The 27,593-nt window shown below is 44.3% G+C and overlaps 1 protein-coding gene and 1 pseudogene across 6 annotated transcripts in view; one reads left to right on the top strand and one right to left on the bottom strand.

The window, feature by feature from the left end:
- Window positions 1-1,133: 1,133 nt before the first annotated feature.
- Window positions 1,134-27,593, top strand: part of LOC308431480 (neuroendocrine protein 7B2) — a gene marked incomplete at both ends in the record, with an annotated part of 42,128 nt that continues 15,668 nt past the window's right edge. For all 5 annotated transcript variants that reach the window (XM_080930974.1, XM_080930972.1, XM_080930973.1 and 2 more), the window contains one exon: window positions 1,134-1,359. In XM_080930974.1, the coding sequence (XP_080787100.1) occupies window positions 1,134-1,359 (226 nt within the window). The remainder of the gene's footprint in view (window positions 1,360-27,593) is intronic.
- Window positions 15,449-16,127, bottom strand: LOC308431965 (CTD nuclear envelope phosphatase 1-like; annotated as a pseudogene). The gene has a single exon. The product of its transcript is annotated as a CTD nuclear envelope phosphatase 1-like (transcript).

The raw sequence follows: 27,593 nt of genomic DNA, 5'->3' as shown, positions 1-27,593 counted from the left end.
GGAGAAAGATGGAGATGATGGAGCCTAGTGCCTGCAACCAGCCCTTTCATCACAACGGTAGACTGTGCTGTTAAAACAGCCGTCCTTGGCTCTTTGAAGAGCAAGGTTGCAAAGAAAGGCCTTTAGCTGCAGAAAGACAGATAAAATGAATATTTATTTTAGGAAGGATGTTCTAATCCTACCTTCTAATCTTTAGCCCCATGGATGCTCAAAAGGGTTTATCTGGCTGTTGCCGAAATCACCCATTCTGAACAAGCAGCTGCCAGGGAAGCTGTGTGAATACTGTTTGCTTGCTCAGCTTTCCGTGGCTTCCATGGACGCCAACATGTAGGGCAGGTTGACACCTCAGATTTATTCCCCCACCATTTCTTCCCCCTCCTCCCTGCTGCCCCCGCAAGTCTTAACTCCCAGAACTGCTTGCCACCAGGGGCTAGCAGTGCAGCTGGCTTACTGTGTGTCTGGCTTTTTTCCATGCCCCTTACATGATTTTGATCTTTGTCTTCACAATAGCTCTACGAGATAGATTGTTACTATCTTTGTTCTGTAGAAAAGGAGGCTGAGGAACTTGCCTAAGATCACCTAGGTGGTGGGTAGTCGTGTAAATTTCTTTCATGTTGCTTGCTTTTCACACACAGCAGAGCAGGATCTGATCTTGGTACACCTCTGCTCAGGATCTTAATGTATGTATTGTTTGTGCTCAGTTAAAATACCCTCAGCCACCGCTCCAGAACTTTCTCTGTGTGTTTTATTTTGTTTTGATTTTTACTGTTTGGGTCTCCCTAACTCCCCTTGGTTACTCCTTTCTTAAACTGGGAAATCTCAAAAATTATCACCCTCCCTTTCTCAAATCCAAAGTGCTTAGAATGCAAGGATCAGAGACCATAGGTATGAGAACTTATTTCTGTCCTTAGACTCCTCAGGTGTCAAGTTAGAGGGACCTTATTTCCTTCACACAGCGGTTTCCCACCCGTCTTGGACACAAAAGCCACCTCTAAGAATTTTTCATTAGCGTCTCCTATCGGGGTGGTCCTTCAGCCCCGACTTGTGATTCATAATTATATCACCACAGTTGTGTTATGGTTGACCATTTTGGCCAAGTTGTATAAACTTGGTCCTTTCTTCTGCAGGTTAAAATGGCCTCAAGGATGATCTCTGTGATGCTCTCTGGCCTTTTGTTTTGGTTGATGCTTGAGAGGAATCCAGCATTTGCTTACAGTCCACGGACCCCTGACCGGGTCTCAGAGACAGACATCCAGAGGCTGCTTCATGGCGTCATGGAGCAGCTGGGCATTGCCAGGCCACGTGTGGAGTACCCAGCTCACCAGGCCACGAATCTCGTTGGGCCACAGAGCATAGAAGGTATGCACTCTTCCAAACTGGCAGTGTTCCCATTGTATCTCTGAGACGACTGTCTCCACTTACTAGGAATTTTTGTTTTGTTTGGTGTGGGTAGGTGGGATGTTGTTCTCTTTTTCTTTTCTTCTTTTTTCTTTCTTTCTTTCTTTCTTTCTTTCTTTCTTTCTTTCTTTCTTTTTTTCTGGTAGAATCTTAGAACCAGACTTACTCGAACTCCCTATGTAGACAAGGATGAGCTTGAGCTCCTGATGCTCCTGCCTCCACCTCCCCAGTGCTAAGACGGGGCAACTTTATGAGATGCTGGGGAAGGAAGCCGGGGCTTCAGGATTCAGGCTACATGCTAAGCAAGCATTCTCTGGGCTAAACCGGATCCCTGGCCCCATGTCCCCTTCGTGTTCTGCACAGTGGTACATAGCACATTCATGAGAGTGACAAGACCACCTCTTGTGAATTTTTCCAGTTTTCCAAGTTCTTTATAATGTTCTTATAAAACCTTAAGTTAAAAGCTGTATTTCATTTGCCCGCTGTTTACTCATATATAAACTAAGAGCCTTCCCCTTGGGAGTGGGCAGTAGGTCTTAGAGAAAAATCTGAACTCTCACTTTGTATTCTCCCAGAAGCCACGTCCACTGTTTCCAATGGATTCATGACATAATTTTCCCTACTGTGATGGCCTCACCGTGCTGCCTGCTCCAGGGGTCTATGGATGCTGTGAACAGTGTTGATATACAATCCCCATTTCTGTCTCATTGACGTCACTTTGAGCCATTGAGATTGCTGTATATTATGGTTGACATTTGATTTCAGGAGAAGATTAGCCCAAATAACTTGAATCTGCAAGTATGCAACCATAGCAAATGGCTTATAAATCAGATAGGACTCCTTGCCCTTCTTTAAGGAGAGTCTAAACTCTAAATGGCACCAGACACCTGTTCCTGTTTATTTAATTTTTTTGAGATGGTAAATATCAGGAATTCATAAGGAAATGCTTTTTAGAGAAGTTCTACTGGACCTGGGTTTTGACGTTTGCATAGGCGATCCTCAGGAGAGCATGGTGAGAAGGTTTGGAGGAAGAAAAGAGGATAGATTACAGTAGATCAGAGTTACTGGCTTTCCATCGTTAATCTCCATGTAAGGAGAGGTTATGAGCTGCCGTAGCAGAGTCAAGAGGTGGGTATTGACTTGTTCTGCCATTGACTATCTCTCTAGCATGAATTATCACAGCATTAGCAGTTTCACAGGACACCCAGTGTCTGAGTTAGTTACCTCTCACCATTCAGAGTGAAACCAAGGTGAATTCTGCACTGATCAGCAATACAATCAAGCTGGGGTGGCAGCTTTTAAGAAGCCCATTGAGGTGATGGGCAGGCCTAGTTTCTACATAGTTCTCAGCTGAAGTTCCCTTTTGCCTAGGGCTGGCAGCTGAGCCCCTCGGGCAGCATGCTGCCCCCCCACCCCCCCCCCCACACCCCTATGCAGACTCTCCCAAACAAGCACATTCTTTTGTGACATTCGACTCCTCCATTAGAAGCCCCTTTAGTCTGATGAGGGCAATGCAATGGAGTCATGGGAGTGGCTATCGAACCACCTTTGTCATCTAAGATGATGGCCAGTTATCTTCAGTCTCCACCTCCAAGGGTGGAGGAGAATCGTGCATGCTCAGCAGGTAAGAATCCGGGCCATTTTAGAGTTCTGCCTCTTGTAGTTGAGGTGGAAAAATGACAGGAAATAGTTCCAAGGCAGTGGAGCAAAGAAAGGAAGTAAAAAGCCTGAGCCTTTCCCAGTCCGTGGCCTGGTTCTTATTTATGTGAACAGATCTTTGCCTCAGCTCACCCATCGGTCTGTACTGTAGGCTCAGGGACTCTCTCACACAATGTGGATGGATTAGCTCCTCCCATTCTCTTAACAGCTTCTGAAGAAAAAAAAAAAAAAAAACAGTTGAAGGTACCCCTCCTAATCCTTATAGAGAACATACACAGTACATGTATTCCGGTGTGAATTTTAACACATATTGAATATGGTGGTTATGAGTTATGTCACCCAAGCTCCCTGGATTTAAATACCAACTCCACCACCTACTGGTGCTGTTATATTTTAGTTATTTAATTTCTTCATTTCTACTTACCTTAAGCAATGTAAGTACCTTAAAAACAGCTGAGTTGTAGTATCTTCCAAAACCAAGACAAGAGGACAATGTAAAGACTGCTAGGAAGTGGCCTTATATATGAGGTTAGATGACAAGGGAACTGAGTCTGTGCCGTATGCATGTGTGATCTCGGCAACCTCTCTGAAAGGTGATTTTCTTATGGATGAAATAAGGCTTCCTTCCCATACAGTCATGTGAACTGTCAATCACAGACCTCAAGATCCCGCCTCTCTGTGTATTCGCAGCAGCACGAGGGCTTTGCTTGTTTGTCAGGTTTTATTTGTTTGAGACAGGATCTTATATATCTCATGCTGGTCTTGAACACTGTATCTAGCCAAGGATGGCCCTGAACTTCTCACACTCCTTACTTCACCTCCTAGGTTTCTGATCATCTTTCTAACCCACTTATCACCAACATTGGTCAGCCTCTGTATCTTATATTTCAACACTACCCATCCTCCCCCAACTGGTGGAGCAGATCTCTGAGACATGGCTAAATGCTACTCTTGTTCCTTAGAAGCAGGGTGAGCTAGCAGCTCTCCCAGGGACAGACTGGGGAGCTGCTTACTAAGGGTAAGGACTATGGCGTGTAAAAATTGTCTCTGTTGAGTGACAGCCGGGTTAAATTGGGATTGATCAAACAAGGACAGATAGTCTAGTTCTCAAATATTAACAGTCTCAGATTAAAAATAACCCAAACAGCAGCAAACTGTTCTCCTAAAGTGTCAGCTGTTTCTTCCTTCCACACATTAAGCCAATGAATACTTAGCATTGTGATAACACTAAGACTTGAACCACTAAAACAGATGTTATAAATATTATATTTACATTGTTAAAAGTATATCAAAATATTTTTATAATATGTTTGGAACCTCAATTTAATTTTTAAAATAAAGATAACTAAAACTTTAAAAAATATATATCAAATGGGGATAAAAGTCCTTTGTGAGCTAGCATTCTTGAAAAGGCAAGTGGTTTTAAGGAGCCTACTACGTTTGGTTAAAGTTGCTGAATAAAGGAGCTGCAATACCTCTATGCTGCCACAGGGTGGCAATAGCTGCCTCCCAGTCAAAGGCTAACAGAACCTGGGGAGTAACCATGAAGAGCAGGAGTCTCACTTTGCTTCTGCAAGTCTCTCTGCATTTGGAAGAAGAGGAGGAGGTAGGGGAAGGAGGAAGAGGAGGGGGAGGAGGAAAAGAAGAGAGGGAGGAAGGGGGAGGAAGAAGAGGAGGGGGAGGAGAAAAAGAAGAAGAGGAGGAGGAGAAGAGGAGAAGGAAGAGGAGAAGAAGTAGGGCTATCTCCTGGTCCAGATAACTTTCTGAAGTCTGTTTCCATTTTTCTCCATTCTAGAGGAACCAATGATAACAGGAGATTATGAATCACTTTGCCTGCACTGGGGTCTCCAGTTTGGCCCATACCTTCTGAGGCTACCTTGAAGTCTCCCACACAACTGAAATTATTGTAAAAGACCTTGGACAATGGTTTTAAACATCCTGTGTAGATTAGCTGCCTGGATAAAAATCTTAAGTTTTAAATGCATGCTGGATAGGGAAGATGAACAGTTGTCTTTAAGGCACTCAGGGTGTCTGGGAAGGCATGAAGACGGCACTTTAGATGTGCATAACACAAGAGAGGTGTCAGGGAGACAGAGGGCTTTCTGGAGTCCTCTCCATGTCAGGAGTGGCTGAAGCTATAGTGTGGATGAGGTGTCAGAGCAACTAAGACAAAGTCCTGTAGAGCTCAACAGGCAGACAACTAATCTTAAAAGACATTTTATGTCCCTGCAACATTGCGGTAAAAGTGCAGCTGAACTGTGTCCACAAAATATTAAGATCTATTAACCACCTCAATACGACAGTTTGCTAAGGAATGAAGACACAGGCCAGACGAGCCAGTGCACACCTGCAATCCAAGCACTGGAAAATTGGGGGGAGGCAGGAGGATTATACACTTGAGAGTAGCCTTCTTTAGATATTAAATTCCAGGCCAGTCTGGGTCCATAAGGTGGCCTTGTCTCAAACAAAATGACAAATTCCAAGTGGTAGACTCAGTAGCTGTGAACAAGAGTATGGCAGTTTAAAGAATTATCAGAAATTGCCACTACCCATGAAACATTTAAACAATATAAAGTATTGGTTGTCCCCTAAATAAACAAGATGTTCTTATGATGTTGTCTTAGCTAGGATTGCTGTTGCTGTACCGAAACATGACCAAAAGCAACTTGGGGAGGAACAGAGTTTATTTGGCTTACATATCCATATTGTAGTCCATCCCCGAAGGAATTCTAACAGGGCACAAATCTGGAAGCAGGAGCTGATGCAGAGGCCATGGAAGAGTGCTTCTTATTGGCTTGCTCCTCATGGATTACTCAGTCTGCTTTCTTATAGAACCCAGGACCACCAGTCCAGAGATAACACTATCTACAATGGGCTGGACCCTCCCCCATTAATCCACCCCCATTAAGAGATGTTCTTCAACCCAATCTTATGTGCCTCTTCTCAATTGAGTCTCCCTCCTCTCTAACTCCAGCCTCTGTCAAGCTGACACAAAACCAGCCAGCCCAGACGTCAAAGAGGGACATAGAAAAGCAACAGAGGCAGAAAGGTGAAATCTAATGCACAACAGCTTAGAGAAGTTAGTTATCTGGAGCCCAGTTTGTCTTTGTCTGCCCGGGTGGCGTGGTCCACTGCTCCTGCTCACACAGCTCTTGAACGTCTAGATCAGATACTGTCTGAGGTGTCTGATGAGAGCCTGCTTCATGTTTCCTAGGTTGCTGACTCCTCACAGAAGGGCGGGAAAACTTGTGGAGGACATTTGCATTATCACCACATTGGGGTTCAGACTCCCACATGTTTTCAAGGGGGCATAAACACTGAGTGCTTAGTATAGCCAGTGCCCGTCTGTGGGCTCGGGCCTGAAGTAGACTCTCCTGTTCTACTGATTCTAATTTGTTCTTCTGAATCTCGAGTCCCAGATGTGTGCAGTCTTTGTGGAAAAACAGCATTTTCAACCATGCACCCAGTCCATTTCTGTGACAATAGCCTGAATGGAACAAGAGGGGAGGGACAGTAGGCTTTGTTGCCTCTAAATCCTGATGAGGTTCAAAACATTTTTCAGTTTTTCTTAGCCCTTTTTCCCCCAGCCCACTTTCCATATGGTTCATGTGAGACTTTGGCAGGGAACAAAACCTAAGACTACACATTCCTTCCTTCCAGTCTACTCCGAAGGCACTACTTTGAGGCTGACAGCTAAGACTCCTTGCCCTTTCCTCTAGCGTGGGCTTATCCTAGGAGGCTTCTTGGTTCCTGGTGAACCTTGGCTCCTGGGTTTTTTCCTGTCAGGCATATCTGTGCAAAATCCATATCTGTGCAAAGCCTGAGGCATTTAAACTAGAAGTCTGTCTCATGTCACCTGATTCATACCATCTGGAAAAAAGACCCAGGCAACAAGAAGCACCATGAGTCACCTGGGAAGCTGTGATGAAGGATTTTCCACAGATAATTGACAAAGTGGATTACGTACACGAAGGAAACGGAAGAGCAGTAACCAGATTTTATGTAACATTTCTGGCTTGCAGAACTGCTTTCCTGTAGCCTGTCTTATTTGATATAATCACCCTAATGGTTGAGACTGTTTATGTTTTCCCACAGTGGCTTCAGTTTAAGTTTGCGGGCAAGCCAGCTATGTTAGGTTGGTGTACATCTATCTCTGTAGACTTGGATAGTCCTGGGCTATTTAGTTGAGAAACAATTATGATGCTAGGCATTATGGTAAACCACATGTGATTTGGGTGGCTGGTATTTCAGGGACCTGAGGCTACAGGAAGGAAATGTTCTGACAAGTTTGCCTCTTGAAACAAATTGGTGCAAACATCTTGGTCACCACAGTCAATAAAGAGTTAGTGAAGCAGGGTGGGTTTAGCAGGCCACAGTTAGGCATGGCAGTTAAATCCGAGTATACGCATTAGCCACTGAGCACCACATGCATTGTGAATTTTAACAGAGGGAGAGATACGTGGGAAAGAAAGGATGTACATTGAGACAGACTAACCAAGTTCATTCTCAGATGAGTGACAAGACAGTGACATCTGCCAGACAGTTTACTTTCCCAGTCTAAAAATGGAGATCAGCTGTCTGGTCCATCTCACAAGTGTTGTTGTGACAACCAAATTAAGGGACATCAAGGACTTTGCAAAAGGTAAAGGTGTTCTAGAGACATGAGAAGTGTTTGTTTGCTTGCTTGTTTAGTGATGCCTGGGATCCAGCCCAGGTCCTTGCCCTTGCTAGGCAAATGCTCCATCCCCACCGTGCAAAGCATCACCACGATTTCTGCTTCTTTCCCCCTCCCATATACATTTCCAGTTATAAGTAGCTCAAGGTTTGAAAGCAGACCCTATCTTCCAGTTTCCTGTGTCCTGCTAAGCTCAGGCCTGAGACAAAGCATCCCCAGTCATTGCCCACTAATCACTGGAGGAACCAGTTTCCTTGATCTTGTATGTACCCCATAGATAGTGACAGGAGTTAGGGTCATGGAGCTGTAGGGAGAAACGGTCCTTCATGAAGACGAGTAAGTAACAACTTTCCCTCCCGGACTCGCCCTTCCCATTTTTTTGCTTTTGTGACTTTATAACCGTTTCAGCAAAAGTTCCAAAAGTGGCACATGTCACAGATGCACATCGGGTGCTGCTGGAAGACAAGTGTGCCGATGAATTAGAAATCTGGCCTGCGGTGGACTGGAAGCAGTCTGCCTACTTGCTGACCTCTCTGGCCACTTACGCCAACCAGCATCCTATTAGAGTACCCACTAATACCTTTCCACTTTTCTCCACTCAACAAGTAATTACATTCTTTCCTTGTTCCAGAAACTCTGGCCTTCCTAGGTCCCAAACCATACATACTGCTCGTTTAGAATTTTGTAAACCAACTACAAATTGGGCATCATCTCCTCTTTGTGAAGGATTAACTGACCAGAGGATTACAGCAGTTTTCTAGGATCCGGTGGCCATGGCAGGTTTTGATGGCTTTGCTCTTCCTGTACCAGCGGAGGTTCCCACTGGTCTTCACTGAAGAGCCATTCATAGGACTAAGAAAGATAACACACAAGGAAGATCTGGAAATAGATCTAGACTAGGTATTCACTCAGCAACCTTCTCCAGTGAAGTGGGCTGGCTAAATGAGGAATGGCAAAGAGGAGGACCAGGCCCATCTAACATCTCTTACCCTGACCTGCAGCCCTAGTTTAAGGAGCCTGAAAATGAGGTAGAGAAGGGACAGGAAGCGCTTAGTTCCTGTTTGTAGTATACTGGGCTAGAAGCGGAGAGTCCTGTACATAGATTATTACAGAAACAGTTCAGTCAGGGTCAAGGCATTGAACCGGGGAAGCTGATGCTGGATCATCACCATCATCCTTGAGCAGCCTCTGTGGGGATGTATATTGGGTTTGAATAGCAGAAATAATAGCCATTATGTCAAATACAAAATGGTTACAGGGTGGGATGGGGGTGGCGGGAAGGCCATTGGAGGCTGTCAACAGGTTTGTCTATGTCAGAACAATGGATAAATGAGGCAGGTGGTGTCTACTGCCCAGACCCCAAGCTCACACAGGGAAACAGCCTCTCCCAGAGCTCACCTTGGACTTGTCCCTTAATGCTTCCATGTGTCTGGTCATCACCTCGGTGGCAATGGCCGTAGTGGTCAGTGGTGTTGGCTGGGAGCACAGTTCATAGATTTCTGTTTGCACTGGTCAGATTCGTGCACAGAGCTCACCAGCATCATTGCAACCCCAAAGGATAGAGGCTGGTATCTCCGAAGCTTGGTCTTTGTGACTGTCACTCAGCATAAGTCTCCCTTTTTCAGGTGGCTTTTCACTTGGACACATTTGATAATAAACTCCCAGAGGGGTGAGCACGGACCCATTATGGCATTTTAGAATATCCTCAGTACACAGATAGGGGAGGGGTTCTCAGCCCACAGGAAAGAGACCTGACCAAGGCAGAATGACACTTACTTATCTAGGGGCTGAGATGACCATGCTGAGGGGCTCTCCCAGGAGAGGACTCGGGAACTGGTAATCATCCTCCCCAGGAAACTTTCCTCATGTTTTTTGTTGCCAGAGTCAGAAGGGGACAGCCTGAGCTGCTGGCCTGCCTTGCAGAAGAAGACCCAGGGGACCTTCCTAATGCTGTCCTCCTAGAGGGACATCTCAGAAGCCCCCCCCCCCAGTAGTTGAACATGAATGACTAAAGTTTTCCCCCCAAGCAGTGGGACCGGATGGGCATGCTGGGATGAATTCCTTTGCTCTAAACCACTGAGCGTGCCTGTCTCCTGAATCCAACCAGCCAGTCTCTTCCCTTCTTCCCATGTTTCCAGGCCTTCAGCAGATGGTGGGAGGAACCATTTGTTGAGTCTGTCCAGACCCCGAATAGTTCTTGGTCACTGAAGTGTGTAAAAACATGGCAACGATGTAGGTAGGTGCTATTGTCTAAACATGCTTACAGAGAAAGGGGAGAAAGAGCAGTTGTTCTGACAGAAGATGATACATCGCACTAATACTGTAAGGCCTTTTCTTTTAATGCGTGAACAGTGGATAGGACGGTTGGCATCGGCTCGCCTTTAACTAGGTCTGTATAGAGCACACTGGAGCCTGGTAAGTGTCTCTGGCCTTTTTTACAGGCAAAGTTTTGGTGCCTTGGGGTCTGGGCCATGGACCAGCAAGATGTGCCTGCAGGCAGGGAGTGGTCAGCTCACTCCCAGCTGGCCGGATCGCAAAGGCTGGCCTAATCCCACCCCTTCTGAAGCCTACTTGTCCTACTAAAACCTCCTCATGCCCCTGCCTCAGGATGTCTGCACTGTTGAGGTTGGTCAGACCACCACCCTAATCCTCAGGGAAGACATTAAAAGTGTGAGGGGTTGGGAGGCAACTGGCAGAGTACCTCCCACTGTGAGTGGCGGCTGCAGCGTGGTTCTGATGGGGAATCGGTAAGAATGGGGGTGGGGGGCACTTGGAGTTTGAGCTCTGCTTTCAATAGGATGTCTCCTGTCTAGAAGCAGATCCCTGGAGCTCACTCTGCAAGGGTGAAAATACAAACAACCCAAATGGCTAAATGAGTTCCAGAAGATGTACGTGCAGCTTTTGTGAATAATGAGGCGTACACGCTGATACTATTTATTGTTCCACGTCCTCTGCTGCCCTCATGCCTCTCAGATACTCACCCTTCTAACCATGGAGCCTTCTAACCATGGAGCACACCTTGTAGGGCAGGAGGCCAGCCTTTTGCTTGCGTTCCCCCTTGAACTCAGAACGTATGGCTCTGTGAGTTCTTGCTTAACAGAAGGGTAGGATGGTGAATTCCTTTTTATTCTTTCTACCCAGTGCTAAAGCTCTAGAGTCTGGAGGAAATCTGATAGCACTTATCGAACCTCAAAAGTATGTTTGAGGGGAGCTGGAGAGATGGTTCAGTGTTTGAGAGCACTTGCTGCTCTTTCAGAGGACCAAGGTTCTGTTCACAGCACCCATATGGTGGCTCAGCACCGTGTATAACCCCTGTCCAGAGACCTGATGCCTTCTTCTGGCCTCTACAGTACTGGGCACACATATATGGTATACATACATATATATGAACAAAACATGTATACATTTAAAAATAAATGTTTATGTTTATTAAATACTTGAAATAGAGTCTCCATGTAAAGAGTGAAAAGAGAGCTGTAAAAATACTTACTCTAAGGAAAATGCTTTAGTAGAGGGAAATGAAATAATTCCCATTTTGTGGCCCGGTATGTTATCTCTTACAATTTTTGTCCTCATAAATCCTATGTGGATGGTTCTCTTTGGTGCTTGAGCAGTGTGCAAAGACCTCTCCTCCCCCTCTCCCCCTCTTCCTCTCCCTCTCCTCCCCCTCCCCCTCTCCTCCCCCTCTCCTCCCCCTCCCCCTCTCTCTCCTCCCCTCTCCCTCTCCTCCCGCTCTCCCTCTTCTCCCCCTCTCCCTCTCTTCCTCTCCTCCTTCTCCTCTCCTTCTCTCCTCTTCTCACGGACAGGGTTTTTTTTTTCTATGAGCACTGCCCTTTAAAAACCCCTTGAAAGGTAAAACTGGTATCTTACTGTTTTAATTAGTATTTATTTTGTGTTCTGCAAACCTGAACATCTTCCATGTGTTTTTCTTATTCTTTGAAGTGTCTGCTAACAGAATGCCCTCCTTCTTCACTAGCTATGACTGTACCCGACCGGATCCGTTCATACTGCCTGCCTTGTGTGCCTTTTGTTTTCACATTCAGACTTGTCACAAAAGTTTGTCTAAGATTTCTTTACTACATGTACCGTGACAGTGGGGTGAAAATCCGGGAGAAATCATGGAACTAATTGTGTAATGGCCACCAGGTGGTGCCATTGGCTCAGAAGAGAATCATCGCTCTGGCAAGTAGGAGGTCATGAGACTGGTTATGTGGTGAAAAGCTTCGAGAACTCTTTGTCTGCATAGAACACCTTTGGCCAGGTTTGTAATTAACCTGACGGTATCAGGAATGATCCGATGCACTTGTATGTGCTCTGGGACGGAAGGTCAGGGCAATTTCTGGTTTTGTTTAAAATATGTAACAGCTGTATTTTACGGAGTTCACAGTTGCTGAATAACTGTTTTCATGGTTTTCACCATGTTTGTGTCTCAGAAATCCACTTTAGAATATTTCTGTCATCTCAGAAAGAAACCTTATCTCTTTGTCATCCCTGTCTTCTTGGTAAGCTCACTATCCCCTTTCCCAGTACCCCAAGAGCACTGACTAACCTCAATTCTGTCTGTCGGTTGACTTGTCAGTGATGTTATATAAACGAAACCTCCTACGTGTGTTCTTCGTGACGAGGATTCTTTTGCTTTAGGCTTCCCAGTACTGCCCGACCCGACTTCCTAGCAGGAGAGATGAGCGTGTTCAGGTCTGCCCGAAACACTGGTCATTCTAGACATGGCTCTTCTGTTTAGCCAGGAAGCTAGGATGGAAGATTTCAGAGCCCCAGGCCTCCCAGGAGCTTGGAACTGGGCATCTACAGCTTGTTTAATAATAACTCTCATGACCCCACTGATAACTGAGCTGGCAGCAGTGGGGAGGTCAATGTGGAGAGAAAAGAAAGAGCCAGCTTTTAAGTGGAAGTCTGAGAGAAACAGACCCTTTCCCTGTGACCCTCTGTGACAGCTCTAGCTTTAGTCCCCCTGTCCCTGAGTGGGCTAAAATGTTGCTTCCTATGAAATGGTCACCCTTGACTTAGCTTGACAACAGGACATATCTGAAGGCCGTCAAAACTAATGACACCAGTCTTAACTCACTGCTCAGCTGGTAAGAATCTCATCACAGCAGAGCAGAAAGAATGCTTCATCTGATGCCTGAAGTTCACCAGAAAATTCCACTGACCAGTGCCTGGGGCTGTTATGAATATCCACCGAGGAGTGACACATTAAAGCAAACTGGTGCATGAGACAGAAACAAGGGACAGGGTGGGACGTTTGGGAACTCCCTGTCTACCCACCACATTTCACAGAAAATTGAGTCTGAAGCGGTGACGTTCTTTGCTGAAGGCCTGTGGCAGCTGATGATGGAAGGTCAGCTATGGATCTGGGAGTCACGGGGTTTTGCTTCCTCTTTAGTTCCTTTGCTCACCCTTTCTCAACTCCCTCTTCTTGGGATCAAAAGACTCAGATCCAGTCACTTTAACTTTTCAGAATTGAGTAGACTTAGACGTTTCTCCATGGCTACGGGTCTACTGGATCTGTAAATATTTGTGCTGAACGGGTAGCACTGATAGCATCTGGAGGAATCGTGGATGAACCAGAGAGCAGAGTCAAGTTCAGCAAGGCCTCAGTCTTGTGCAGCTGGGAAACCCATGTTAAGTAGAACGATGCAAACTTGTACTTCTAAAGGTCTCAGTGGCTAAGAACACTGACTGCTATTTCAGAGGACCAAGGATGGATTCCCAGCACCCATGTAGCATCTTACAACTGTCTTTAACTACAGTTCCAGGGAACCCAGTGCCCTCTTCTGGACTCTACAGGCATCAGACATGCACATGGCACATAGACTGCATGAAGTCAAAACACCTATATACATACAAACGGGAAATAATAGTAATAGCTGAAAGGCCTTTAAAGCAGTGTATGCAGTGAGGGGCCTCATTCGACTTCCCTGTCAGTCTACTCTTAGGGCTTTGTAAAAGAGGATAGAACTCCATTTATAGAAATGACACCCGCTGTGCCGAGAAGCATTTTATCACCCTCTACTCTCAGGGAATAAAGACAATCCTAGAAATACACATGTATGGAGCACCTGTTTCGTGTGAGGAGTACCAAAGACAGCCTTGGGGTCAGGACGGTGCTGTCTCACTCAGGATGTGTATGGTACTGAAGCCTGGGTAGCCACTGAGGCCAGGTTCCTTCCCAGCTACCCTTGTCTCAGTTTGTTCTCAGAGAATCTTTCATAGCCATTCTTCTTCTAAATGCTCTGTCCAAAGGGGGTTAGATCAGCATGAATAGAGCTCTTTAGCACTGAGGGATGAGGATACTCCCAAGATTTACATGATTTGAAGTTCTGTGTCACCGGCCAAGTCCCTTAAATCTACCTCACAGTCTCGAAGTGAACAGAAGGAAGATGTATGACCAGGATGGCCTTTCCCCGAATTGTGCCTGATGTCCCTGAAATAATGGGACAAATGCACATCCCAGTAATCTATGCCGACACCCACAAAATGTATTCTCATTCTGGAAAACAACATTCATTCATCCTATTTAAATAATAACATCAGCCTTAGACTTTCTTTGCTTCGTTTTTACCCTGTTTTCTGCTGACTTCCCAAAATGGTACAGCTTAGAAGTAGAGATAATTCCAGGCTCAGGAGAACTGGGATAGTTGAACAAATGCTATTTTATTGGCTTCATTGATTTTCATTGTTGGGTCTGGGTCTGCTGAGTTTCTGTGAAGAGGACAGTCAGAGTTGCAGGTGGCGCCCCATCAGGTAAACACTGCAGCGCTGTTTTTTCCTTTCCTCAGAACACCCTTGAATGGCAGGAGGAGGAGAACTGACTAGGGCCGTAAGTCTAGACATCGCACATGCAGCAGCTTGGATGTCAGATTTAGTGTTCTACGGGAATGAGCATGGGGGCATGGCTTTAAAAACGACAGTGAATTCACAACACCTCCATGGAGTGCAACATGGAAGGCCTGTGGTCTGAGGTGTGCATGTCCGTTTCTGATGCCATGGCCAAGCCCTTCACTTGGGTATCACTCCCTGTTTTGAATGGCGGGTTGTAGACATCTTCAGGATGCTTCCTGGCTGATTCTAAAAGGTTTAACAAATCCACCCTAAGAGGGAAAATAAGCAACAATAAGAAACAGCAGAAAGGTTTATTTGTTTGTTTGTTTGTTTGTTTTTGGTTTCAAAGTTATAGTGCATTGGTTTAAAAGAGGAAGGAAGAAAGGAACTCCTTACAGGTATGGGGGACTGGGGAAAGAAAAAGAATGAGGGAAAGTAAGGGAGGGACAAGTGGCCTGAAATCCCAAATGCCACCCACAGCCCAGCCCTTGGAGCGGGAGTGAACAATTAGATCAGTTTTGTATGAGAGTTTTTAAAACACCAAATCACAACAAAGTTGAATTGGCTTCTTTTGGGCCTCTGGGATATGTCTGTCACTCTGGCCAGTCCTCCCTCTTCAGCACTTGGGTTCGGCTGCCCTAGGCCTTGGCCTGTCCCAGTCTGGCATTTCCAGGGAGCGTGAACACATTGAGGCTGCGTCACAGTGTGTCCATCCAGACTCCGTAAACAGGGTGTAGGGCTCCCAGGGCAGAGGGTTGTGGGAGGGGCAGACTCTGCCCAGGCAGTCCTCACGTTGGACAGGGCAACAGATGGCTGTCCCAAGAGCTCTCCCTCTCTTTCCCTTCCACCCCGACTCAGGTGGAGGGAGAGCAGCTGTCACCAGAGTCTATTTTGGTGAGGGTTTCGGCTCAGCACCAATCGGATATCAGCAGTGAACCTGGGGGCCTCCAGCACTGGGAGGAGGTTGAGAAGGGCTGTGGAGCTGGGGTCACTGTCCCAGGATTTGATGGGGATGGCATTGTCTGGGTGGCTCCTGTAAGCCCCGGGGGAATTATCCAGGGTCTCCTCTTAAGAATGCGTCTGCTGTTGTCCAGTTTATCTGCCACAGCTGAACCATGCATTTCCATGCTTGCTGTAAACATCATGCGCTCATACCACCGGCTTACCACTCACTTCTAAGAAGAAATCCACATGAGGTCTCTCATGTACAAAAGCCGGGCCGGATGCTTGTCTATTATCACCTTGACGATGAAATCAGGAGGTGTTCCGGGCCTCAAGGTAGGCCTCAGGACCCCATGGTGGTGGTGGGAGTGAATAAGGATTTCCTCCAGATCCAGCACCAGCATCTTCCTCTTCACCTGGGCTAGTCGATTCCGGGACAAAGGAGATAAGGGGAGGATATCATATCGAACAGTTTGATACAGAATTACCGTGCAGTGTGCAGTGTGCAGTGAGGATCTGCCTTGGCAGACGGTAAATAAAGAAGCTCCAGAGCTTGGCGGGCGGGCGAAGGCCACAAACGTGGCAGCCCCAGCAGACACTGCATCTGAATCATCCCCATGAACTCAGCCCAGCATAGCCTGGAAAGGCAGGGGGCGGCAGCTCCTCCCACCCCGGCTGTAGGGAAGGGGAACGACCCCCCCCCAGCGGCAGGAGAGGCTGCAGAGGTGAGCATGGAGTGTGTGGCTCAGAAAGCCACCCCGGGCGAAGGGAACCAGGAACTGGGGGACTGGCGTGCTACAGGGGCCCCCATGAACAGGAAGTATCACCCAGGAGCTGCGGGTCCGGCTAGTACAGGCTCCTCTGAGACCAGGAGAGAATGAGAATGACAGTTGAGGAGGGGGCCTTGGGGGAAGGAGCTAGGTAGAAGGGTGGGAGGGAGATGGGGGGGGGGAGAAGGTATTTAAAACATGGTTTTAACTAGAAACATTTCTTCTCCAAAATTCTATATGAGCCATTAAGAGAACTTCTCAATAGAAAAGCAGGAACAGTCACTCCCAATAGAGATTTTGAATCTTATAATAATTAGTTGGTCTTGGGGAATGAGGCAGGACTATTTCTTTAAAAAACACTAACTACAGGGGCCCATGGAAGTGGCTCAGCAGGTAAACGCACATTGCTGTGCAAGCCAGGAGACCGGAGTTTGATTCTCTGAACCCGCGTGCATTTGGAATAAGGAAAGAGTCTCCACAGAGATGTTACACATACACACGCTCATATGCAATACTCACAGCAACAATAAATAAATCTAAAACCTCAGCCACACCTGATGCGATGCAAACACCCTGTGCATCAGCCTGTAGAAAAGCAATCGGCTTGCAGTTAGGTGTTTTCCAGTAGGCGGGTTATAAAAGATGCTCACAGAGACAGAACCTTCTAGGTACTTGTCTCCCATGTAGATACTCTGTCACGCTGCAGTGTACCGGCACGTTTATTTACCTCTGTAAATAAACCTCTACTAATACCTCTAAATAATACCTACTAATACCTACTAAAACCTCTAATACCTCTACTCAACGTGCCAGTGGCCATTTCATTATCCACACCCGAGTCCAAGGAAAACAAAATGGATGGGAAACACGTATGTTGTTACCACCTATTTATACAGAAGAACACTAGTATTCAGAGGGTCGAGAGTGTTTGCCCAGAATCACATAAGGTTGTAAGTTGTACAAGTCCTATGCATTATAAAATGTCGACCACAACTGACCTTTATTAAACATTTAATATTGGCCAGAATTTATGCAAAACGCTTTAAGAAAAACATTTTGTTTTATCCTGATGCCATTCCACAAATGTTAGTATTTTTAGTGTCTTCGTTTGACACAAGAGGTCATACAGCCTGTTTGATGGAGCCAAGACTCAAATTCAAGCGGTCAGACTACAAAGACTGCCTTTCAGAGCCCACAGCAGCGTTCTCTGCACACCTGCCTGCACCATGCGTGGGTCATCAGCCCCATATGGCTCCTAGGCACGTGCCCATAGTAAGATAGTATGGAAAAAATGTAAAAGATAGTTCGTTTGTTTTTTAAAAATCAACAGTATGTTGAAATAACAGCAATTCGGATAGACTGAGTTAGATTAAAATGAATTTATTGAAATTTAGTTTAACTTGCTTCTTTTTGCTTCCTGAACTGAAGCTATCAGACCATTTTCAGTTATGCATCAGGGTTACATTATATTGCTATCAGGAGGTGTTTCAGTATGCTATTCCAAAATATATAGAGACTGAAGCTTACGCAGTCTGGGGTTGATGCTCCTTAGTAACCTAGTTAAAGTTTTGGTTAGGATGGCGGATTGGGAAGTTTCTAAGCATAAGTCTTCTGTTATTTATGAACTTGAACCCTATTATTATCATACAGGGTACAGGAAATCGAGAGGATCAGATAATCAATGCCCCCCCTTGATGATGTGTCCTGTCTGCCATCATCATCCCTCTCTGGCCTTGATAGCTTGAATTGTCACACTCTCCACCCACCTTTGTGAAGCCTTTCAAATGTGTTTCCTATCACAAACCTTTGGATCCTGATGCCATCTGTAGGGTCTGGCATATAATTGGCAAATATCCAGTCCTTTTTTTTGGGGGGGGTTGTTGTTGTTGTTTTATACCTAGTGACAGTTGCCAGGCAGAGACTATGTGGGTACAAAAGGAAGAAGTACGGAATGTTTGTGGAGATGGGAAAGCCGCAAGCAGAGAGACATCACCAAAACTTGGAAGAGGGTTTACTTTAAGCATCCCTCCCCCCGCAACAGCACACACATCACATGTTCTCCTGACTCCCCTCCTCAGGACAGATTTTTTTTTTTTAAATGGTGATATCTGGTAAAAGTCAAAAAGAAAAGAATGTTCTGTTTGTCCAAAATAAATGTTTGTGTTAGCAATTTACAAAGGATACTTACTTATCTGCAGCAGCTTTGGTGGATAGAGGAAACAAGAGATTGCTAATTAATGTGGTTACTACTTAGCAAGGTCAGGCACTCTGCCATGACCTTCTCTGATCCAAACTGAGACCCTTGTCTTACACTGAGGACAAGGGCTGAGGGTCAGAGATGGACACTGACATTTGGAATGATTATTTTTCACATACTGTGTACCCCTGTGTATGCTGATTTGGGGCTTTATACCTCCAGGGTAGCTGGCACATGGGACTGTGGTCTGGTATAACAGAGCTGGGCCCTGTCACCCCTTATGTCCACCCTATGTTTTTACTCTGTCCTGACCATGTGCTCCTGTGGTCTGTTACCCTTTAGAAGTCAGCTGGAAAGCTGACCCTGGAAGGAAGCCATTAAAGAACTTTGGGTCTGGGGCAGAGGGTTGCACCCACTTTCCTGGATCCCTGTGTCTACCCTCCCTCATCACTCCTCTTTCCTGAGGCTTCTGTGGCACTTTATTTGTTGAAGTTTTAACCTTCTCCTCAGAGTTTGATCTTCTCTGATTTAGAGTTTCTGAACTGTTTCCCAGGGCCCAGTTTGGCCTCTGAACATCTGCTTACCTTGCTTCCTGTCTATCTTCCAGGTTCAAATTGGCTTTGTACATTTTCTATACCCAAGACCATGACACAACTTCACTTGATTCATGAGCTGGTAAACCAGAGGGCTTGGCGGTCCTGGTAGTATATCAGTGCTTTGAGATCAAATCGCCTCAGACGTCTTTTAAGATAATAGATATATTTCACAATGGATTTAATCACTACTCCTTATTGTAAAAAGTCATAGGCCTTGGGGACAAAACCACTTTGGGCAAAGGATGTCGTGGATAAGGGCAGCTTCAGAAAGCAAAGTACAACCCGGGGGTGGGGTATAGAACCATAGTGTTGCCAGTATCATCACCTAACCCCAGTTACCTTCACAATAGATGCACCACTTTATTTTCAAGTACTACTGATACATTAACATGGGTTCCACTTTGGTGGGCCATATAATTTCACATGGGATCAGAATTAAAGTTTTTAAAGCATCAAAAATGGGCCTTTAAAAAAAAATCTCAGTATAAAAGTATGCTTGGCCTTTATATAATTCAATGAGTTGACCCTTTATTTCAGACAACAAATAAAAGTTATATGAAGAAGGTATAAGCACTCCTGCAAATTACTTACTCAAGATGGCTTTTTTCAAACCTACCACCTTCTTAAGTCTCCTAGAAATTGTCTCGTGTCCCAGTTATTCTGTTTAATTCTTTGCGTTTTGTGTGAATTGGGAGAGGCAAGGCTCGTGGTGGCTTCATGAAGATTAAATTCATAGAGCAAGATTTGAACTTTGGCAGTTGTGTAAACAGCCAAAACAAACACACTTTGGTGAAAAAAAAAATAGACATTTTCTCCTTTTGAAAAGCAAGCAGTGTCTAAGCAAAATACCTTAAAAGTGAACTGAAAAGCTTTCTTAAAATAAACAGCTTTGCCTGGGATCCTAAATTGGGACCACATGGAGATGAGGTGCTTATGAATGCAGTGCACCCTGGCTCCGCAGTTCTGCCTCTGCTGCTTGAGTGCCCCAGGCAGCTCTTGGAGCCTCTGGTCTCCAAGGAGCCCGAGGGGTTTGGATCCTAGTAAGAGGAGGAGGAGGCAAAAGAAAGAAGAGGAATGAAAACAAATGACTTTCAACCCGAAGCATCCAAAGACCAGTTTCACTTGTGGATCTGCCAGACTTACCCAGTGCAGATCTCTCCAAGCTGGCTTGTGGGGCTGAACCTGTGAAGGCCAGGTTTGAACCTGGGGTGGGGTTCAAAGAGTGTAAGCAGACTGCCTAGGCCACCCCCTGCCCTGTGGTGGCAAGTCGAGGAGAAGCCAAGTGGACATAGATAAAATCACTCCTTGGTTTTCCCCATTTGCCAAGTGCTCTGTGCTTTGAGGGGTCACATGTCATGAGTCTAAGGAATGTAGTTATTGCAACATAAGCCTTGTCTACTTTAAATATCTTTCATTAATAGGAGGTGGAGTCTGCAACACCCATGTTGAAGAGTGAAGGGTGAAATGCTTATTTTCACATGCTAGAAACACATCTGTCTTCCACCGTGTGCTCATGGTCTACCGTATCAAGTAGGCATTTACAGCGGATGCTTGTCTATGCCAACACACTTTGTCCCCAAGAGGGCAGGTTCCTTGAGAGTGGTGGTATATGTGGGTTTTGGAGGGACTGCTCTGAGATCAATGAGAAGGGTATGTTTAATATTAATTTAGCTAGTTTTAACTGGTAGGGGCTTGTAGATGTCATCCAAACGTGCCAATTGTTTTGAGCTGGCATTGCTTAAAACTTCAAATATAGGACTGCCATCTTTAGAATGAAGGATGTGTAAGATATTGATTATGGCTCTGTGAGTCATGCTCTTAGGAAATAGCTACACAGTGGAAAAAGCAACTAATATGTGTTGAGTGCTTAGTAGTAAGCCATGGCCCTATGGTAGGCGTTTTGTATAGTACAGTGTCCGGTTTGATTCCCCTACATGCATCTCATTCCTGAGTTAAACCAGAAGAAACTGAGATTCACCTGGGAGCTTTAGGAATGGCACGGCATGGTAGCAGGTGTGCTTGAATTCAGTCCCAAACGTCAGAAACCGATAATGATTCTTCCTGTAACAGGAGTTCTGTTGTCTGTGGCTCCCTAGTTAAAGAAAACTGTGGCTTTTTGTAAATATGCCTGAATATTAGAATAATCTTTTTCTCAGCAGAAATTGTGGTGTGTGTGTGTGTGTGTGTGTGTGTGTGTGTGTGTGTGTATGTGTGTGTATCACATCAGGGACAAAAATCCTCAAATATTCAGAGCAAAGGAGACTGCCCTTAGTAAAACCCTCATAGTTCATGAAACATGGCTCTCCCCAGGGTCCTAATGCTTCCTGTGTTCCCTAATGCTACACATGGACTGTGTCCAGCCTCCTCCTCACTGTCCATGTCTGGTCTGTGGCCTTTGAAATGAGAAGTCAGATGCCTCTGTGCACCTCACTTCCCTCTGTCCTGGCTGTAGGATGAGAGCTCCCATTTCTTCTCTCCCTTCATCTTGAATGTCTATAGATAAGGTCTCCCTTTGCACCTCAGCTCTCTCTCTCTGAAGAGTCTGAAGGGCGGAAAACAAGAACAAGAAGACAAAGCCAGGCCCCCTTTAGAACAGTTTTGTGGTCGCTCTATTCTCCCAGACAGTGATTGACAAAAGAAAGCGGGTGGTGGCTTCCTAGGTGGTGGATGGAGACACTGGAGGAGCCCAAGATGGGACTGAAGTGTATTTTTAGTGCCTGCAGCTTGTGGCAACATAAGTGAAAACTGCTGGATCCCTTCCCTTCCACTGAATGGCTCGTATTGAAGAGTCTATGCCCTCTCCCTGCCAGACTCTCCTCACGAACTCCTCTTTTATGAGGTGGGTGACTAGCTCCTTGGCACCAGGCTGCCCCGCCACAATTCTCCTTTATTGCTCCACATTGATGCCCAGCTACATGGCTCCACAGACAGCCTCTGCATGGGGCGAGGGGCGCTGATGGCACTCTGCTGGCTGCAAGCTTGTCAGGGTGTTACCAAATTGTGAGGCAAAGTCTGCTGGGCAGGGATCCGCCTGGACACGCTGAGTCTTCTGGCAGGAGGCAGCACTCTGACAGGAAGGAGCTTCAGGAGTGAGGACAGAGGCTGGCTTCCCATCTCAGAGTGTTTCTTCTGGTACCTTGCTCCCCAGTGGGATGCCAAATCCCTGGTCACTGATGCATTTGGGTCCCCTGTCCCTGAGGCTAAATAGAAACTACCAAAGACACCCATTATCCTGACAAGTCATTTTTACCACTGCTGCTCCAGAGCTGAGGCTAATCTTAGAAGAAAAAAAAAATTAAACTAAAAAGGAAAGCCAGTGGAGAGGGTGTAGTGGCCCGCACCAGACCACATGGCATGTTTCTGTGTCTTTCAGAGTGGAAACCGTGTTGGAGCTGCAGACTCCAAAATGGTGGAGTACAAACTCGCTGAAGGGCTTTATGCAAGCAACCATATTTCAGAATTCTCTTAAGAGGAGTAACCCTTGTCCTAAGGACCTCACTAGAGCTCCACAGGAGAGAAAAGTGCTTTGAAACTGTTGAATAATAGCTTTACCAGTCATGGGAGAGTGATGAGGGAAAGAAGGGAGGCCAGGCCCTGTCTTTATTTGCTCCTGTTTCTGGCCACCCTTGATCTCTACGATGGTCGTTCCAGGAGGTCCAGCCAGAAGAGGCTTTTGTGTTTCGGTATGATGGGATCAGCTCCCTGAAAGGCATCACCCTGACCATGGAACTTCACCAGCAAGAGACATGCTTTACTGACGATTCTATAAGACTCATTGGAATGAGATATGGAACCAGAAGGGCTTTCTTGTGAAAAGGAGAGTGTGCCCAGAGTACAGTTTGAAATCAAAAGATGTCACCACAGCTGCAGCTCCTTTAACTCCAAGCATTCAGTGACTTTACAAATACTCTCTGTAGCCACACTGGGAACACTAAATTCCAGGAAGCAGAAGTGAGACTTGATCTTACTTTATTTAGTATTTTAAAGCATGTGGCTGTCATTTTAAGTGTTGCCACTGAAAGCCCAGTGACAAGGGCATTCGCCTGGGTATGGATATGCAAGCTTAGGCCCCACCTCTTTGCCTATGGAAAGGGAATCTGCATTCAACCAAACACCTGGGTGCAGCCCTGGTAAAGGAAAGCAAGGACAGGGACTTGTGATACCTAAGCTCACTTTAATTTTAATCATGTAATCACTACAAAAGAGTGTGGTATGACTAGAATTAATAGCTTCTAAGAAGGGATGAAATAAGGACCTAAAAAAAAAAAAAAAAAAAAAAAAAAAAAAAAAAAAAAAAAAAGCTCAGACTATTTAATAAAGTTCTCTCTCTTCTTTTTTTTTTCTCTTCCAACTTTATTTTAAAAAAGAGAGATACATGTACAGATTTTTAAAGGCATTTTGGCATAAGACTATATGAATATATTTTTGTCAGTACTTAATTCTTTTAGAGGTTTGATTGTATGCACTGAAATCTTACTAGTTACCATAAGCATAAAGTACATATAGAACAGAATGTAACATGGGAACAGAGTTTTCTTGGTGTGTATAGATTAAACATAATGATTTTTGAATACCAAAAATTGTCACAAGACTATATTCTTAGCTCTTGGATTATTAATGATTTAAGATCCAGGAGTACCACACTCTGAGAGGGTGCTATCCACTTATTTTTTTTTCCTCAGAAGGACTGAGGCTTTCACTTTTTGGCCTTTGTTTTTCTTTAATAGAGTTCTCTCGTTGTGTCCTTTAGAGTAGAGAACCCCATGTAGCTCTGTAGTCATTGATGTTAGCAGTGATAATCCAAGATTATTATAAAGAGGCCAGACCATATTCTCAAGATAAGATTTAGATGTCTATCTTGGGGCAAATTTTCTTTGAGTGATTAGATAAAATGATTGTTGACCTTAATAAAGATGCTTCAGTCATCTGGATGCTATGGGGAGATAAAACACCACAACTGGAAACCTTACTTTGGATTTGGCTCATGGAGAGTCAAATGACTTCAGAGTACTGTGTAATACTCTAGATTTACTCTATGAAAAGCTTAGAATTCATTCAGTGCACCAGAAAGCCCATACCTGATCAAGGCTAGAAAACATGTAGGCATTTGTTGGTATTTAGTTTTTATAATTTCACTTATTGCATGTTGACATCTAGCCTAGACCATGTAAATGGTAACATCCTGTTAGATCCTTTGCATGTGTCCCCCCACCCATTCTCCTTTATTGCTCAGCACTGACTACATGGCTTCACAGGGGCAAGACACCATGACCACAGCAACTCCTGCAAAAGAAAACACTTTAGCAAGGCCACACCTCCTAATCCGTTCAAATGGTGTCACTCCTTGGAACCAAGAATTCCAACCTCTATGGGGCCTTTCTTATTCAAACCACCACACCCTCTAATGCTCAATCTAGATATTTTGTCTAAGTGTTGATACATAGAATATGTTTAATAGAGATTTTAAATTGATTGGCTAATGACTTTTAAATAGGTATTTCATTGATGTGAGTTAAGGAGACGGAGGAAAGGTGCAGTATCACACAGCATGTTGGCTGGTTTAGCATGTGATGGAACAGACCTGTTCTAAACAATACAGTGAATGAGAAAGGTAGCATTTGGTTGCATATGCTACTACTTTGGAAGTTATGTTCTAGATATGCCCAGGACAGCATCTTTGACATCTACGAGTCCCCCACAGTTCCTGGCTCAGTGCCTACATCTGGATTCAATGTCATCAAGTATGGTTTGAAAAGAGTTTGTGTTCTAATATATCTACCTATAAACATCTGTTGCTACCTAACAAGTGCTACATTCATTTAAATGGCACTGGTGCACAGAGGTAAATAGAGCTCTGGCAGGCTTTCCATAAGGGAAACTGTGTTTGCTTCCTTCATTAATTACTAATGGAGCATTAAGACGTGCGTTCCCTCTGAGCCAAGTTGGATAATTCCTGGCACTTAATTCCAGGGTGCTTCCAAAAGCAGAGACATGTATTGACACACCAGAGAGCATGCCCTGTAACAAGCACGGCAGTGACTGCACTGCCAAGATCATACTAAGCTTCCAGTTTACCAGTACCAAATGCGCGGATCCATTGGTTTAACCTCTGCAGTTGGAGGTTAATTTGGAAAAACAAGCATATATCCCCAGAGCACTTCTGAAAGCACCTACTACCTTGTGACTTGGATAACGCTTTCTTAAAATCCAGAATGGTTAAAAATAAGGGTAGACCAAATTCTGCCTCTCAGTGGAATGGGAGTAGCAGGCTAAGAAGAGAATTACAAACCAAAGTGTGATTTACAAATTAATCCTAACAGTCAATTACTAAGAGAATTAAAGTGAAGAATTCATTCTCTTGGACACACCAACTGACATAACATCAGAGTGGTAACATGAAAATAGTAAGCAATAAGAGACTGACCAAAACCTATTAGTCATAGTAGATTTTTAACATGTGGCACTATATGTTTAGCATATATTTTAATATAGATTGTGATAAAATATGAATAAGAATATTATAGATCAGTAATGTTAAATATTGGCTGTATTTGCTTATAAATTATACAAAATACCTTATTTTAGATGTTCTCGTAGTTATAATGGTCCGCAATAGAAATACCTTTTTTGATCTATTTGTTTTCAAGAAGATTTTTCTACATAGGCTATTCTGGAACCCTCTCTGTAAAACAGGCTGATCTCAGGTTCAAAGCTCTGTCTGCCTCTGCCTCCCAAACACTGAGATTAAAAGCATATACTACTAATGCCCAACAAAACTTTTAAAGTTTTACTTTTATTTTATACATTTTGGTGTTCTGCCTGCACACATGTTTGTATACTGTATGCAGTGCCCACAAAAGCTAGAAGAGGGTTTTGGATACTCCAGTACTAGAGTGACAAATAGTTGTGAGCCATTGTGTGGGTACTGATAATCGAACAAGAATCCTTTGGAAGAGCTATCTTAACCATTGAGCCATTTCTCCATCCTTAAACATTTTTTCAAATGTATATATTTTGTAGATATCCACTCAAGTTGCAGAGTAATGATATGCAATTTACAAACAAAGTAATGTTGCATGTTGGTGATGTCTGGATTTGAGAATTAATGCTCCTCAGTGAGGTAGGCTTGTTCCTTTAGGATTAAACTTTAATCAAACATAACAGAGACAGTGATGGAAAAACACCTCAGACAGACACCAAGTTCTCTCCATGACAGTCCTGCTTGGGTAGATTTACAGCCCCAAAGAAAACAAAGTGCCTATACAAAGAGGAACAGGTTTGACTAAAAAGACTAACCCAATGTAGTCAGAGAAGACAAGGAAGCTTTGCCTGGCTGGACTTAGGTAAAGTGGCCCATTGGGAAGGTCATACTTCTCATGGCCATGGAAGGATGAGGCTGTATTCCCCAGACTTGATGGTAGTTTCATGTACAACAGTTCGTTCTGTCTTTGATTTAGAGTAGAACACCCTTCCCCAGACATCTGTGAGCATCCTGTCCATAGATTAATGCAGTTCTGAGGGAAGAACACCAGTCTCCCAACAGAGTTGAAAAGTATAAAGTCTTCCTAAGAAAGGGTATGGAAAAAGGAAGTATCTTGACCTTGTTAAAATGTTAGTGGTATGAGGAAAGTAGTACATAGTAGGTGTAGGTACACAGTAGGTGTAGTAAAACAGAGTATGCATGGGAACTTCTCGTTCATGCTGTGTCTGTGTATAGATGAGGCACTTAGAAGTCTGTTGCTGGCATGAAAGAATTATTGGACCAATGAGATGGGATAACAGGTTATCTATTTTAAGTACAGTAACAAAATAATGGATTAAAGGGTTAATCTTTTAAAAGTAAACTAAAAGAAATATCCAAATGTTGATCATAACTCTGAAGAGGCAATGGTTTTACAAGTCTAGACAGATAAAAAGAAATCACAAAGGAGAGTTAAAAACAACACGAACTATGCAAATATTAAAAACTTATGTTAGCAAAATATTATAATAGCAACCAGAATTCAAAGTCAGACAATGTTGGGAAATGTTTGTGGAGAATGTGACAGACAAAGGCCTGATATCTTTATTAAATAAAATGTTCGTACAAATTGATAAGAGAAACATTGTAATTCTAGAAGCATAAACAGACAAGTCATAAAAAAAGAAAAGAAAACCAGTAAATAAACATATGGAAGATATTCGATTGATTTGGCAGTCAAATCCTTTTAAATGAGCAAGAAAAAATATGAAATTTTATTTTTATGAAACCCAGTGCTAGCGAGGATGTTGTAAAAGTGGTACTCTCATGTTTTGGTGATATTTAAATTAGTACCTCCTTTTTGGAAAACATTTGGCAGTACAATATCATGAGCCGTAAAAATGTTTATAGCCTTTGACCTAGTAATTTGACTTGCTTCTGGGAACTTCTGAAGAAAATTAATCTAAAATATGGAAGAAATTAAGGACCTAAAATAAATTGGGAAATGCTAAGTGTCTCACAATAGAGAATAGTTAATGTGTCATGGTACACTGAT

Source organism: Micromys minutus (genome assembly GCF_963924665.1).
Source record: "Micromys minutus genome assembly, chromosome: 17".
Lineage (NCBI taxonomy): Eukaryota > Metazoa > Chordata > Mammalia > Rodentia > Muridae > Micromys > Micromys minutus.
This window is presented reverse-complemented; position numbering and strand designations above follow the sequence as displayed.